At 41.6% G+C, this 17504-nt stretch overlaps 1 protein-coding gene across 6 annotated transcripts in view; it reads right to left on the reverse strand.

Moving 5' to 3' along the window:
• ehbp1 (EH domain binding protein 1) overlaps positions 1-17504 on the reverse strand; it is a 146021-nt gene that overhangs the window by 4253 nt on the left and 124264 nt on the right. For all 6 annotated transcript variants that reach the window (XM_051420285.1, XM_051420284.1, XM_051420289.1 and 3 more), the window contains 2 exons: positions 6408-6507; positions 5172-5245 (listed from right to left, as the gene is read on the reverse strand). In XM_051420285.1, coding sequence (XP_051276245.1) covers positions 5172-5245; positions 6408-6507 — 174 coding nt within the window. The remainder of the gene's footprint in view (positions 1-5171; positions 5246-6407; positions 6508-17504) is intronic.

Consider the following 17504-nt stretch of genomic DNA (forward strand, 5'->3'; position numbering starts at 1 on the left):
ACAGTCCCGCCCCCCTCATTAGGAAGGTAAACAATAAAGAGAGCCGATGAGAGACGTGACCAGGCAACACCAGAGCAGGGCAGGCTGGGTAACCAGACACCCAGGAACAAACAAAACACCCTGCAGCCACTCAGCATCAACCCCCCCACCCTGTCCGAGTAAACCCCGCCTCCCCCATCAGAGAGAGGGAGAGAGAGAGGTTAAAGACTTAGAGGAGTGTGTACAACTCACATGGTGGGTGCGTATTCAGATAACCCTCGCCGTGCACGCCAACGGTAACCATGTGAGTCTGCACAAGGCACACAAGAATGCGCTGGTTCAAATCCCCATGAACCCCTCCCCACCCGGTCTCTCCGACGCTAAATTTATTCAAGAGAGCAAACTGGTCCAAAGCCCCGTTCTCTCAAAGCGAGGAGAGACCGTCCTACATGTGTCTAACTGTCTGTCTCTCTCATTTTCTGTCTCACACACACACACACACACACACACACACACACACACACACACACACACACACACACACACACACACACACACACACACACACACACACACACACACACACACACACAATGATGTGAAATCAAAGGATCCGATCCAAAGCTTCATATGTGCAGAGACAACGCTCTGCAGACATTTACGACGATAAACACAAACTATAAACTTATTCCCCTTCATTTCTTTGTTGTTGTTTTTTTCTCATCGTCTCTGCTCTCTACCTTTTGTTCTTGTGTAAAAGGCCTCCAAAAGCTAGTTTTGGCAGAGAGCCAAGTGGAGTCAAGAGACAAAAAGTGTCACCAGAGGAGAAGAAAGTCGACAGGCGGGAGAAAATGGCTGATAAATACAAACTATCTCAACAGCGGGACGTTGATTATCTGTCACGTCACATGCGAACTTTGAAAACTGAAACACAAAAGTTTAGTGATTTAATTCTCAAAAATGTATTTAATCCAGGACTGATCAAATTGTTATTTCCCTCTAATTATGACTAATTGTGCTTTAACAGGAAAACTGATGAATGAGCCACACTGTATGGGGTGACATCTTCCCTTAGTTCCCTCAGTCCTGCATTTCGGTAGCCTTACTGTTTAATTCCAGGACACTGAAGGTTACAATCAACAACTTTAAATCACTGGAGGCAACTATGTGAGTTATCAACCCTCCTGACTCACAAACTGATTCATATGAAAACTTTTATGAGACACTATAGCTGCTAATAACTGAAACAAGTTAGTTTCTGAGACACAGAGTCAGCAGCAAACCCACCTCTAACTTTTTAAGACACATCAGACAACAGTCTACGATCCAGAACCTGAAGCATGAATCTAAACTAAAATGCACAATTTCAACACCTGTTCCACCATATGTGACAACAACCAGCATATAATATCATGTTAGCTACACTACAGGAAGCACTTGTTCTACCATCCTGGAGAACACAAAGTCAGTGTGTACATTTAAACTAAGTACATGTTTTATCTTGCAACCTGAATGAAAAACAGCCTAAAAAGCAGCACAAACAAGCTTAATGCAAATACATTATTTTCCTAAATTCCCCAAAACTCAAGTCCGACAACTCGTGGAACGAGGATACTCGTTATCGGTGGTTCCAGTCAACTAGCAACCCTGAAAGAGTTGGCGACATCATCAAAAGTCACCCATGTGATAGGATTCCACAGTGCACCTAATCAATCAGGGTCTGTAGCACGCCGCCCCGATGTGTTACAAAGCCCAAATAGATTTACAAATGGGAAGTGTGTGTGTGTGTGTGTGTTTGTGTGTGTGTGTGTCGGGGGTGTGGAGAGGGATAAGCTCCTGCATAGGATTACATATTGATTTTAAACATATAAAAAAGCTTATCATATCAAACCGTAACAGGAAAAACTCTGGGACCCGGCTATGCATAAATCCCTTTTAGATGGCGAGAGGGCGTCCACTTTAAAACATGCACGTACACACACACACGCACACACACAGGTCCTCGAAGGGAGCCAAGACACAGTTTTGTGTGTGTGCATACAAAGGTGTGAATCAGTAAGCAGATAAAGAGGGCATAGTGGATCAATTTTGTGGCAGGGAGATGAGAGTGTGGCATACAGATGGCATTTTCCCGCCTGGCATCACACCAAGAAGGTACAAGGAGGTGGTTATCACTGAGCATGCTCATAAACATCAACGCTGTCCTGACAGCCGCCCCAACTGTTTTAGTTTCAATCAAACTCTGAGAACTTATTTTAACATTGTGCTTATGGAGAAACACTGGCTCAATCCTGCACTGGGATTTGAGGTTATACAGTTATTAAAGTAAATCATATATACTTCTTTTCTCTTTTTCCTTTATCCTGACGCTAAAGCTCAGAAACTGTAATGATTTCAGTAATATGGCCACCCAGAGTTGTGACCCATTACTGAATTCACAATATTATTTGCTCTCTATTTGTGGGATTTTACCGTTTTCTTGCATCTGTATATATCAACTATTTTATTTACTTTCCTTCTATGCAAATAAATAATAAAGTGTTTTATCACGATAAAAAAAACTCAGAAAAATAATCTAAGAAAAGTTTAAAGGAATTGTTGTTTAGTAAAATCTCAGCTTCAGAGTTGATTTCAGAGAAATCCTCTCCTCCTGACTCCTCTTTCCACCTCAAAGCACTCTTCTTCCTCTCATCCTCCCTCTCATGTGCCTGAGTGTCATGCAGCTCAAGTCAGCAATACAACGCAGAAGAAAACATCATGAGTCTGCAGCATTTAGAGAGACTGGGTCAAGTAGCTAAAACCAGCTACTTAACCTATTATCTCCTTCTTTTTAACAAAATGATCTGAATCTGCTGCCACTGGACAGCCAATATTTTAATAGATTTAATAGATGGGAACTGTTAGCATTGTTAGCCAGTTAGCTGTAGCACACACTGACCGTAAATGATGAAGACTGAGGTCTAATATACAACTATGTGGGTCGGCTGAGAAGAAGAGATAGAGGGAGAGTGGTGTGTGTGTGTATTATTGCAGGTATATATATTTTTCTCAGCAGGGTGTGTGTGTCATGGCAGGTGTATCTTAGTGATGTGTGTGTTTTTTTTCTATCTCTGCTCGGACTCACAGTGCATCTCTCTCTCTCTCTCTCTCTCTCTGTGTCATCGACTGGCCAACCAAATCAGCAATTACTCGCACGCCCGGCCATCGCTCAATGGACCTGCCCAAGCACCAAATAAGAGCTAGGGAGATGGCTGCTGAGACACACACACACACACACACACACACACACACACACACACACACAGACATATATATACACACACATGGAAAATTACAGTCACACAGGTGGACACACAACACACCTGTGAGATGTAAACACGCAGATGCAGACAAACGGAGACCAACAGATCCACTCTGTCACACACATGCACGCGCGCGCACGCACACACACAAACCAACACACACACACACACACACACACACACACACACACACACACACACAGCTCTCTTCCCAGCAGCTCAGAACTATCTGTGGCTGCTACAGAAAGGTAGAGCCTGTGAATGTTAAGTGCCTCCCTAAGGGAGGAAAATAAGGCCGGCTGATAAGTTAGTCGGCTGCAAATCCAACAAGTCCACATGAAGGCAGAGAGGAGCGCGGTGACAAGACACACACCACCTCTCCACCTCACACACTATCTCTGCTCTCTCACTTCCACACACACACACACACACACACACACACACACACACACACACACACACACACACACACACACACACACACACACACACACACAGCCACATGATATATGTCCGATATATAAAGAAATATGCACTTACAGAAGCACAGGTTAACCCCCCCCAACCACCACCACACACAAACACCACAAAAAGACAAAAGCAGACTTTCACACATTTCAGCTCAGTAAAACAAAAAATAAAAAAACACAGCAAACTCACTAACACACACAAACTGCTATATGAACCAGAAAAACAGAAATCCTCCCATTTGACTCAAGCTGTGGACACACTGCAGCTCAATAAATATAAATAAATAAAATGGCCGGGTGAAGACAGAGGAAATCAACCTGGACGCAGGCAGCGTGGCACCGTCTGCCGCTGCTGCTTGGCTACGCATGTCTGCTCTCCCCCTCACCCCCCTCCTGTCTGCCCCACCTCCTTTCTTGCTAATTACAATTGATTTATTATGGACCAGGTACCTTATCAGGTGCCCGCTGAAATTACAATGGGTGTCCGAAGGCTGTGAGGAGAAAGGGGGTGGGGGGGGTGGTCAATGTCGAATAGCAAAATCAATTAGCATTGATTGGCAAAAGGTTCATTTTGCCAAAGAGGACGCCGTCGAAGGGGATTAAACTTCCCTGGCCCCCTGACAACTTTGATACGACACAATGGCTGCTTTTCTGGCTGCGGTATAGTTAACAAGCTTTCAATAATATAACTGTTTTTTTTTTTTTTTTCGCAAACCGTCTCTTGATGTGGCTGCGGCTAGATTTCAAATCAGGCATTGGCTGGTCAGGGTCTAGCTAGGAAACAGATAGCATTGATCAAGTATCAGGGAGTGAAATCCCTCGCAAGCTCGCATCTTAATCCTTATCAAGAAGCCAACGCAGAATTCAAATCATCCTGCTTTAGGCTCTCAATGAAGGCTGGTCAACAGCTGGACAAAACATAACACAGACTCCTGAAAACAATAGAGGTGGAGAAAGATTAATCACTTTACTAGAACTCAAACAACTATGACAGTAGATGTAACCTTCCTTTTATCACCAGAAAATGGAAATTAACTTTGAGTGTTGTTGTTTGTCATCCCTAGTAGCCATTATCAAAAAATTATATCTGACTGGTAAATTAGTGACCCAGCCAGCCACTGGGAGAGCACAATGCAATGCCAACTACATTATGAAAACTGACTACATGACATATTGTTGGTTATTCTGCTTCACTTTTGCAAACAGTATCATAATCCAGTAGATTATTTTAAATCATTTGGGATATTTCATTAATTTAAATGGAACTATTTGGGTGTCAAGTTAAGAGAAAATGTACAAGTAAGATTTTGTTGTGACGTGAAACAGATCAGAGACATGGCACATCTCTACTGTCTGATACCTGCAGACACAATATTAAATCCTAAGACCTCCAGAGTGTGTACTTGTGTGTGTGTCTTACCCTCGATGGCCAGCATTGCTCTCAGCTCTCTGTTCAGCAGTTCGAAGCGTCTCTCCAGATCGTGCTCTTTCTCCCTGTGGCAAGTTAGAACGAGAGAGAGAGGAAAAAAAACACACACACAACAAAGTTCATCAATATGTTAATGACTAAATCATTAAGCACTTAAAGAAACCTGCAATAAACATTGATTCAGCTACTCGCCTGAACCTTCTCCAGCTTCGCATTAATCTACTGCACATAACTGATACACATACTGCGCTCACACAGCCCTGGGTGAATGTGTGTGTGTGTGTGTGTGTGTGTGTTTGTGTGTGAGGAAACAAAAAGGGAATATACAGAGAAAGGAAAGGTGGTGAAAATACAGACCACAGAATGACGTGAGGAATAAAGGAGAAGGAAAATGAAAAAGACAAAGACATGTACGTGTATCTATGGACATGCCATGAGTGTGTGTGGTCCACATGTGTGTATGCATGGGTATATGTGGTGTGTCCGTGTGTGTATGCAGCACAAATTGAATTCTTTCCTCTTTCAGCCATATTAAAAAATGAGCTTATTCGGTCCCTAATAGAATTTGTCCTTCACAGGAGCCTTTTCTCTTCGCCTCCACAAAGAGAGAACAGAAAGGGCTAATAATCAGCCCTTCTGTCAATTGGCCACTTTAAAAGCCTCCCCTTTCCCACGATATAATGTGATTATGAATACTTCAATCTCTCCTCCACTTGCACACTTTGAAATCCCAACAGCCGCGAACGAAGAAAAAAAGGCAGCGTGTATGTGTGTCTCCACCTGTAGCAGCTGACCACATACAAAGAGACTAGCGATAGAGTGGCGATTGCCACATTTCTATTGATTTCATATCCCGTCCACATGTAAATCAATGAGCAGATAGACAGAGGGGGTGAATGGAGTGGAGAGCACACTCCCACCCCGTGTGGCTTCAATGAGTTTGATCTAATGCTTGAACAGAAGTGTGTGGGTTTTTAATGCTTCTCATTGCATGGAAAATATAGGAAAACAAACAGATGCTAATAGTAGTTAAGATTTAAAATAAAACAGCAAAATCCTGTAAAAATGCATTTTAAATAATTAAAGGAGTTCTTGAAAAGGGATAGTTGGTGCAGTGTTAATTAGCATAAAATGACCTACATGTTAAGGCCACTGGTTAAACAGAAAGATAAGGCAAATGTAAACAGCTTATGGTACAGTAAAACAGTTAGTCCCTAGGATACATACAGCAGAGAGAGCTGGTTCTGTCTCCTGATGAGTGCATTCTTCTTGTTGACCAACATGAACCACTCCTGCATCATGGCCTCCTCTTCCTCCTTGTTGTTGCCTGAAAAAACAGCACAAACACACAGAGTTACACACATGATAGTATACCATTTATAAATAATATCAGAAGCTGTTTATATTTATTCCTCAGGTCCCTCCACCCTTAAAGCCATAAATGTAGCCGTTAAGGAGGAGTAACATCAGTTACTGTAAAATCTGCCTAATAGATAAAAGGTCACTTTCTACCACCCTCTGTAAACAACTAAATTAGAGCATAGTGTGTACAAACGTACAGTATACACATGAAAGAGATGATGCAGATAAACGACTCCGTTAAGTCTATTTGCCACTGCAGAGTCAGTATGTCCACCAGATATTTACTGTATGTGCGTGTGTGTGTGTGTGTGTGTGTGTGTGTGTGTGTGTGTGTGTGTGTGTGTGTGTGTGTGTGTGTGTGTGTGTGTGTGTGTAAATACACTGCTTGCTTATGTTCCTTGTGTAATCATTCACATACTTCACACCATGTCTTCACAACGTCAATACGGCTTCAACCGGGGCGGGATTAACTCAGCGATTACCGTCGAGCGCCTTTACAGAGTGGAGCCTCTCACTGTAGGGCAATACATATCCCACCAATCACTCAGCGGGCCTTCAAAAAAACACGTCTCTGGTACTCTCTGACGCTCGTGTAATACCTGCTCAACACACGGAGAGCTAGCAAGGCTCAGATGCATGGCTAATGTAAGCTTTGCCCACGCCTGGGGCTAAAACTCTATGCTGTAACTTACTTACAGGGTACAATAGGATGCGCACAACTGATACAGTGACTGGAAACCTTCAAATGCTAGCCATATAACCGCAAACATCGGTCAGTCTGGAATAAAGACTGGAGGAGGATCTGTGTGTTTGACAACAGCTGGGCTTCTTGGAGGCCTCAGTTTAATGAAATCAGGTGATCCTGATAAAAATATTTAATATATTTATAAAATAATCATTTAGATTGTAGTTTTAGTGATTTGAAGACCAATTATTAAGGGGTTATTTAACAACAGTTTTGCATGTGATCTGGAACATGTTATTACTCAAAATTTGATTTACATGTCTTTCAATGTAGAGACTAGCAAGCTAAACGTATTATTATAATAATAACTATAATCTATTAAAGTTTTCTGGTGATGATAAATAGATTTTTAAATTAATGAGGTTGTTAAACAGCAGGACAATAGGCTGTTAATTTCAATCTCCAAACTGGAGACAAACACAAAAAAGCTGGTTTGGTATCATTACGACAAAATCTTGAATTTCTATATGAATTTATACCACATTTATGTAGTTAAAGTGACAGAACTGGGCCTTTAAATGAATTAACACGTTTCATTATTGCCCTAAGAAAAATATTCTACTACAACAACTAATTACAGAATCTAAAACTGACATATGTGATTATATGTAATTGTTGGAGGGAGGAGTCTTTCCTGATTAATACAACAATAAAATTACAGGATGGACTATGTATCCATGTGTGTTAAAGCCAACATAGATTATTATAAAATACTATTAAATTCCGTTTTGTTTTCATATTTGTTTTTTCTTTCTTTCTCTCTCTCCGTCACTGTGTAAATAAACTCTGCCGTGGTCAGTTCACTTTGCACTGTTTATGTCTAGGAGCTTTGTGGCACTGGAGGCCATTTAAACAGCGACAGCAGCATTAATCTGACACTTAGTACGACTGTGAAGAGAAGAAATGGATGAAAACAGAGGACGCGAGATGAAAGATCTTCTTAGGGCTTATGTTATTATCTCTCGCTGTTTTTTTCTCCCTTTCTCAAGAGGGAGGTTTAATAGCTGGGAAGCTACGACAGGCATCATAACAGAATTAACACTAAGAAGACATTTCATACCACTTATTTATTAATTGAGGGTCCTCTGAATAACAAGACCGGCACTGGTGTGCTGTACAGTGGAAGAACGACATGTTTTCCAAGTTCTGATTTTCTATATTTTTTCATACTTGAACAGGAATTTGACATTTCTTTCATTTGCGCCCCTTTTTGATAGAGTCAGACATCAGTGAACAGTAGTGTTTCAAGCTCATTATACTCATGTTTCTACTGTATGACTTATTGTATAACACCTTCAATACAATATAGACATAAAGAAAATAGGTTTAGTGCTTTATGGGCACCTGAAAATGATCACAATCTGTGCATAAATGACAGATTCAGCTGCTCAGGAGAGGAGAAATCCCAGAGAAATTTGTCGTCTTCAATCAAACACACACACCACCACTCACTGCAGAGAAGAGGGAGTACTGGGCCGCTGCGTCATTCACGACAAAAGGCAGGCGCGTGGATGTGTGCGCGGACACCGGTGAGTGTGTGGACATTTGTGATACTCTGAGCCAGCAGATGTATGTAATTTCATTTAGGAGGGTGGAGCTGGGAGGGGGGAGCGAGAGAGAGAGAAAAAAAAGAACGAGCGAATGAAAGAAAGCTTCAGGATTTAGCGGAATCGGGGGCTTGTGGATTACTGTAGTCAACTTTGAAACGGACGACACTCGGAGGGGGGATAAAGCCGGCGCTGACAGGTCATTGTGCTGCCTCGAAGTCAAATAAAACAAGCAAATAATAATGGCAAATATTAAGCTCCTGTGACATTGTGGCGAGGCGGGCTGGAAGACGAGGAGGGATTATAAAGCTATATCCCCCACCGCTAGCCAGCCAGCAGCTACCAGCCAACCACCAGCCGCATTTTATGAAAGAAGGGAGGGGAGGCGAAGGGAGGGAGAGAAAGGAAAGTAGGAGAGCGAAGAGAGAAAGGCAGGGAGGTCAGGGTAAAGGTAGGGGAGGTAGGATAAAGTAGAGCAGGGAGGAAAAAAAGAGGAAAGAAATGGAAGAAGGAAGGAGAAAGGAGAGATGAAGGGAAAGCGGTGAATGTGGAGGGGATGTGGGATGACTGAAGGAGGAAGGGAGTGAAGCAGGGAATAAGGGCAAGCAGGTGAGCGATTTGAAAGCAGAGAAAGAAAGGAGGGGATGGAGAGATGTAGGGAGGACGAGTGGTACAGGACAGCTGCTCAGCAACCTCTTCCTTTCACTCAACCTCCTAGAGTTGAACTCTGACCTCCAGATACTACCTGACTCTTGAAGAAACGGAGGTGTGTCTGCAGCGTTTACTGTCTCAGTTGAGTAACATTAACTGGGTCTACCATTTATGTATGGGAACTAAAGTTCTTTAATACCCATTGACAAATACAAGACACATCTTACAGTGGACAACTGCAAAGATGAGAACCTGCTCATCAGATGGTGGAGAACGTCGCAATTATTTTCTTATTGTGTTTTTTTGGTATTCAAAAAATACATCTTGGTACAGTAAAAAGTTTATTTTTTAGTTTATTAATTATTTTCATAATAGATTATTCTCTCCTTTGAGGTTTTATTAATTAATTTATTTACATACTTTTTTTTTTAGGTAAAATGGCTGTTTCAGTGTTATATATGTAGACGATTATTAAGAGCTGCACTCTGTTGCTCAATCCATAAATTAGGGCTCTAATGCAGGGTTTGATTCCCACTGAGACAACCCTTTTTTCTAAAAATGTATCCACTGGCTGTACTGTGATGAGCTCGCCCACCAAATGGCATATGTTAAGAGTGACAACAACAGAGGGAAAAAAAACTGGTGAACGTTGTGTTGTATGAAGACAAATGGTGTAAATATCCCTGGCAAGCACCACTGACACTGTGTCTGTGAATCCAGCCTTGGCTCTGAGAATCTGTGGATCCATGCTGGCTCTCAGGGGGCCATCTTGGATCAAAGCATCTGGCAGTTTGGCAGGTTGCATTCTGGGTCTTGCTGCTTGCCTTACACGCCATTTCTCAGTGCTCAACACAGAGCAGGGCAGAGCTAAAACAGGCCAAAATCTGTGGAGACTGAAGCAGTAAGTTTGGCTTTGGTACAATGTTTGATCAGGACATCAAAGGATTAGTGAAATATGTCTGATGGAGATACACAGGGTTTCCCTACCTACAGTAACTTTATCGTCATTAATATCATGTTTGGTGTTACCTCAGCTATCAATGTGGCTGCGATGGTGAGAAACACACAAGATACAATCGACTGAGACACACATATACACACACACAGACAAGATACAACTGATACACACATCCCGACAACCCCTCTATCTGATTGCCTGTCTCCCTCTTCTCTTGTTTCACTCTCTCTCTGTCTCACTCACTCACAGAACTGAGAATACAATGACACAAACTGCCATGTGTGGAGGGGGACTGTTATCCTTCAGGTATAAAGAAAGGCTGGTTAGAAAGGGTCAATCTGTGTTTGTATGCATCCATGGGAGAGACAGAGAGTGAGAGAAAGGGAAAGAAGGAAAGATGGGGTGAAAAGACAGAGTGAGCCTCTATAGCCAAATAAGATTAAGATAGCTATCTTGGCCCCTGTTCCATTCAGTGTAGATAGGAATAATGAAACCCACCCTGAGGTGGTCAAACTGCTGCTGCTGCTGGCCTGTGCTGGTTTTTAATTAAGTGTGTAATGTTACTATGCTAGGTCTTACTAAATGCATGCAAGGAGTAGTTTTAGTGAGTAAATACTGATTCATTTGACCGTTTTTTTAATTGACTTTTAATTTGCTAAGCATGCCAGACATACAACCAGAAATAAGATAAGATTTTAAAACTTAAATGAAAAAATTAAATTAAAACTAATTTCTCGTATTTCACACAGGAGTTTGTAAGGGACTTGGGAATCTACAGAGCAGGTAGAGCGCCTCAGTTTACAGACACAGTTTGATGCCAACACAACAAGTTTGAAGGGTTTAATTGTCTTAAGTATGCACACTTTATTGTTCCTTGGTGATTAAAGCAGCCACTGATGGTGCACTGCTGCAGTAAGGCTGCAATCAATGATCATTTTCATTGTCAGTTCACTGTCAATTAATCTTTTCATCAGAAAGTGGCAAAATGACCCTCACAAATTCCGAGACACCAAGGTAATGTCTTTAAATTGCTGCTTTTGTCCGAGCAACCAAAACCCAAAGTTGTTTAATTTACATTTCTATCAACCAGTGATAAGAAGAAACTCCTCACATTTGACATTTTTGCTCAACAAACTACTTAAAAGATTAACTGATTAAAACATTTGTTCTCAATTTATTTTCTGTCATTCAACTAATCGATAAATTGACTAATTGCTTTAAGTCACATGGGTCATACTTTGACCTTCTAGTTATGGAACAGCCTTTTGACCGTTAGACCACCAGGCCACTTACAGACTACATGTATTAGTTTAAACAATATAAAATGTGGTAAATAGATAAGCAGGAAATCCTACATTTGTCTGTACTAGCAAAACTTCTCTCTGTTCCTTGAAGGCAGCAGCTTGGATAAAGGGGAAAATGAATGAGACAGAAAGAGAAAAACATTAAAAGCTGTGATCACAGCACGTTCATCTCATTTCTTATCCAACCATTTTGCCAATTTAATCCAATAGCTGCTAATCCAATTTGTCTATCGTACATGTATAAAGGCGGGGAGGAGGAGGAGAAAGAAGGAGAGGAGGAGGAGGGAAAGGGAGGAGATAGAACTGAACTTGTCTTCTGTGTTCAAGTCACTTTCTGAATTGCAGTTTATTTAGGGACGAGCCGCACTTGTGCCTCTCCCATCGTTCTCTCCATCCGACCATCAAGCCCGTCTAATATCAGCGGGGATCAGGGAAGATGAAAGGCAAAGACGCATGAAAGGAAATGAGAAAAGGAGGAATAAAAAGAACAGGATGAACATTGTTTCCTGTGATTAGGTAAGAGCTCGTTAAAAGGCTGTCACTGCAGCGATGTGAATATGCATGACAGGGGCCGGCCTAATCAGAGAGGTCTGTGGCGAGGACCGGAGGGTGGGAATTGTGCGTAAGTAGCCTACTGAAGACTTGATTTAATTAATGTGAGCAGAGGAGTGTCTTGTTAGAAAGGAGACACGGAGATACAGAGAATGTAGCTTGTAAGAAAGAAAGGTCAGGGCCCTCTCAAATTCAGCTTTCGCCATTAAAGATAATCTAAAGCCTGCAGTAGTGGCGTTTCTTTCATGCTGGAGAAGATTTTCAGTTATAAATAAATCTAATCATCACATTTGACAGCTTCGTCCCTTTTCTTTGCAATTCTTCAAATGTTACACTCACAAAAGCAGGATCATATTTTTCAAAGATTGGCTGAGGTTCCATGTACACTGAGTGCAACAGTTGTTGTTATTCACAACTCAGCAACATTACAACACTTGTGATATGTGTAAGAATCAACCTCCTCCACCTCAAACCCCCCAATCTTCTCTACATTGCATATGTGATTTCTCCTGCTCGCTCCTATTCTATTCTGCTCTCTACTGGAGTGGTGCTGAGGGCTATTTTTTTCCAGGGAGGCTTGTTCGAGGCCTTTTTAGCCGCCCTCAATGGCACAATGGTCCCAGCGTATAGAGCAGATTCCTGCTTTATTGAACCTGTGTATAATGTCTGGTGAATGGAACACATTAACCAATTCACACTCACCTCTTTCCCTCCCTCCCCCCGGATAGAAAAAGGAGAAAAGTAAAATACAGAAAAAGAAAGAAAGAAAAAAACCTCCTCTCACATTGAGGCACAATGACTGCCTTTTCCACCGGTGTCATTTGTCAACCACTGCTTGCTTTACAACTTACAAAAGAGGCGGAGGTAGGGGAGAGAGCAAGAGAAGCAGGAGTGGGGTGTGACTGAGAGTTCTGGGGGCAGAGGGATGAATTGGGTCTTTTCCATAACTACAAAGTGTATTAATGGCGGAGGTCTATCTTTAAGTCAGTATGATGATACGAAAAGAAACATGTAGAGCAGCTGAATTAATCATGTATGATCTTGTGTAACAATTTTGTTTTTCATAATCAATAATCACAGGAAATCAACCTGGGTTCAATGTTAAAATATTAACCAGTCCATTAGTCCAATAAAAATAAATCACGGAGACCAAAAATATTTGAAATTAACACCTGTTGAGGTGTTAATTGGTTAATCAAATAAAATTGTCCTGAGATTAAAAAAAGCTCACCTGTCACATTTGTATGGTTCAGAACCAGTTAGGCCCCTTGCTTGTTCTAAAATTCAGCCCATACTGGCCACTGTAAACTGATCATGAGTCAGTGAAATCAAAGCACAGTTGGGCCTCAATATACACAGATCGGTCATAATGTTATGGCTGATCGGTGTATATTGAGGTTCTGGTTCTGATAGAAAAGGTGTCAGAGAAGGCGCATCGCAGTTTGTTGTGTTTGGGGCTGCAGAACATTATGACCACCAGGCTACCCAGGTAGTCTTAATGTTATGGCTTCACAGAAACATATTAAATAATTACAATGATTCTTGGCATTTGAAGACACTACAACATCTGTCTTCTAAAAATAACAAATAAAATCTAAAATCTATTTTTTCTAATCTGTTTATGAGAAAACAAAGTTTTTACAGTGAAGGATTTGAATGTTCTTGAGCTGGATGGAAGTCGTAGGGAAGGTCAAAGTGGATGGTGGAAATACAAAGCAAGGGGAGGCTGGGGTTTCCATCATGTGTCCTGCTTGTGGTTATGTTTAGGTATAAAAAAATAAAAACGTAATTGGGGCTGCATTCAGTTTCTCTCTAAAGGTATTTACTAATGAAAACAAAGACTTAATTTCTCAGTTATAAAATATTTTTGTCTCATATATTCTAGGTATTTTGTTTTGTTTCAGTTTAACCAAAAGTTAATGGATCTATACTGATGCTTGTAATATAAAGCAAAAGTAAGTCCCACTACAATTTTAGCTGTTATCATGCAGCCCTGATCATGAGCTCTGTTTCAAGGGGAGATGAACTATGGACAGCAGTAAGTAGGACTGCCAAAGCCTCTTTTAATGAGCAGGAGAGTGTGCATACTATCATGTCACTGTTTGAACATTTGTGTTCAGAGACCATGTTAAACACAGACGATAGGTTTGTCCTGTTAATGTTTCCTCTTCTCATCCTCCTCTCTCTTAAACAAACACACGCCTCCTTGCTCTCTACTGACAACTCTCCTATGTATATAGAAATACACACACACACACACACACACACACACACACACACACACACACACACCCTTGGGCAAACACATTTGACCTCAGAGCTAACAGTAGACCAACCTCCAGACACCTCTCATTCCTCCACCTTAGAGGTTAAGGAGAGGTGGGGGCTCAGGCAAACAGAGTTCACATAATAGACTCACTCTGGAGATGAAATGTTCATATTACGAGTCTTCACTATGTACACACACACATACTTTCTGTTGCTTGTAGAGAGGTGTGAAGAGTGTATTTGCATAAGACAAATCATTTCCGCAGCTTTCTCTCTCTGTCTCTCTCGTTAGCTCTTCTCTTTCAACTTTCTCCACCGTCTCATTTTAACTATTTAAATAAAATGTGTGTTTAAGAGTTAAACTTGCGTATTTGATCATTTAATTGACTATTAAATAAAAGGGACTGAAATTGGGGTGAGATTACAAAACAAATGCCAATTCTGAAGTATTTTTCTGCCGGGCCAAAGCTGTGACAACCACACAAACACAATCCTCCCCCTCCTCAACCCCTCCCTCCTTCGCCCCACTCCATCAAATTGTGTTTTTGCTACAAATCAATAAACATTATCAGAGAGTGGCAGACTATGGGCTGGTGGAGGCAGCCTCTGTCTGTTAAAGCCCAGACCGCCCTGTGTCTATCACAGACTGTGCGAGAAGGCCAGGGGGAAAACAGAAACACACACACACGTACAAGGAAGGTAGACAACATGAGTCCACGAGTCCACAAGTGCACACACAAACACAAAAATACATGTAACATGGACTTATAGTAAACACAAGATGAAAGCACAATGCATACATACAGAGCCACAAATACACATAGACCTGCTAGATGATCAAACAGCAAGTCTTTGGGGGCAATTTCTCACACCCATACATACAGAACAGTAGAAAACAATCAAAGTGAGCAGTCAATAAGAAATTAAAAGAAAAAAAAATCATGACGGGAACAGTGACTTTAAACACTCCCTAACCCATTAGGTCGCTGTATCACCATTCTATGCTTGTCAGCTCGCTTTAGCTTTAGCGTCAGAAATCCCCGCTCTCTCAGAACCATTTAACTGAGCTCTAAATAAGATGATTTTCAACCTGTCCCCACTTAGCTTGGGGCTGGAAAAGGAAAATCAGGGGGCTTGCCATACACGATTTCTCAATTACCTTTCTCATTATTGTCACCCGTGTTCATTACTGCTATTATCATCCTCCCTTTTCTGTTGCACCCCCCACTTTAGGCTAGCTTAGGTCGTTGTGCCTGTCGTGTTGGATGAAGAGAAGGAGGAGAGCGGCAGAATCGAGAGCTTTTTGCAAGGCCAGAGTACTTCAGGTAATTAATATAGCAAGAGGGGGCAGATGAGAGGAGACGGAGAATATGTGAGTGTATGGATGCCTGTGTGTGTTTTTGCTGAAATGCCTGATTGGGGAGCTCACCTGCCGATACCCCCTAAAAGGTATTTCATTAGCGAGTCTTTTACAATACAAGCAGAGGAACAAAGCCTCAGTTACGCCTGTCTCCACTCCAACTCAACGGGGCCCTCCAGGACGCCTGTAGCTGTGTGTGGGAAGAGTAGAGAAGAGTGGAGGAGCAGTGAGGAGAGGCTATCCCTGTTCATAATCTCATGACAAAAGGCAAAAAGGCATCATCCTATTAACAGCGTGATCTTCACCAGCTCATGCTAGCTCCTTTCCACAGGGGGCTCTCTTTTATTATTAAGGTGAGTGGGTGATAGGGAGCAGGAAAGGCGCCCGGCGCCTGCCTATTAGCCCTGGGACAAGAGTAGGTATGAAGGGGGAGAGTACAGAGGAGAGACCTCATGCTAGGGTCTGGCTTGGTGTCTTTTTCTATTCTTCAGAATGAGAGCCTTTGCTTGGACCTTTGGGGGCTGGCTTCTATTAAGCTCCAGTGATACAACAGAAGGTGGGAGAGATTCTTCAATCAAACACCTCAACACCAATGGTGATCACTGGGAAAACATCTTCAGCTCCACCTGTTAAAACTCATTTGATGCTGATTCACATTACTCCTCAGCACCACTATAGCCATGTCAAGTATTACTCGTTAAGGGAATTCTGACTTTCATTATTGTGAGACTCGTAGCATAACCTGCTCTACATTAATTTTGTATTATTTATACTCAAAAATGGTTGAAAATTAATTCTTGATCTATGCACATAATAACAATACTGTGTACTGAAGGAATGAGCCATTAAGTTGAGTCGTGTACATTTTGATTGACGCCATAAAAAGCATTTATAGTACTATGCACGTTCCTGGCAGTACTGCAGTTTGTTTGAGCTCAGCTATATGATTACAAAAATATACTGAATATGTTGACAAATTCACTCACATTTCTCTGCTGGCTATTTAAAATGGAAGAATCCAACGCTAAATAAAATTTGACAAAAGTAATTACATGTGTCATTATTTGAATCTATTTAATGATTGCAAGTTAAGGACAGAGACTTGGAGTATTGACTTGGAGTTTTTGTATAAAGCTGGGTATCCAACAGTCGCTTTGCTAAATAGTCAGTGTGTGTATGTGGGAGAGGGAGAGAGAGGGAAAGAGACTACTGAGAAGAAGAGAGATTAGTCTGTTTTTCTGTTTGAGTGTTTTGTCTTCTTCTCAGTGGGGGTGCTTGCCTCTAGCCTCAGGTTACACAGGGGAATTGTGGGGGAAAAAGTAGCCTGAGCTGTGTTAGTGAATAACAGCAATGCCAGGCTTAATGTTAAAACGTGCTTAGAAGAGGTAAGGTACTTAATACAAATCCACAAAGATGATCAAAAATATGTCCTCCTCACACTGAATTCCACCTCCTTTATAAATATGTAGAAGATCTTTTTCTGTGACAAAACACTCCCACATCTCCCATCTTTTGTTAGTGTATAGTATCTTACATGGACACTGAAACTTATGCTACAGTTATTTTACTTATTTTAA

Source organism: Dicentrarchus labrax, unplaced genomic scaffold, assembly GCF_905237075.1.
Source record: "Dicentrarchus labrax unplaced genomic scaffold, dlabrax2021, whole genome shotgun sequence".
Lineage (NCBI taxonomy): Eukaryota > Metazoa > Chordata > Actinopteri > Moronidae > Dicentrarchus > Dicentrarchus labrax.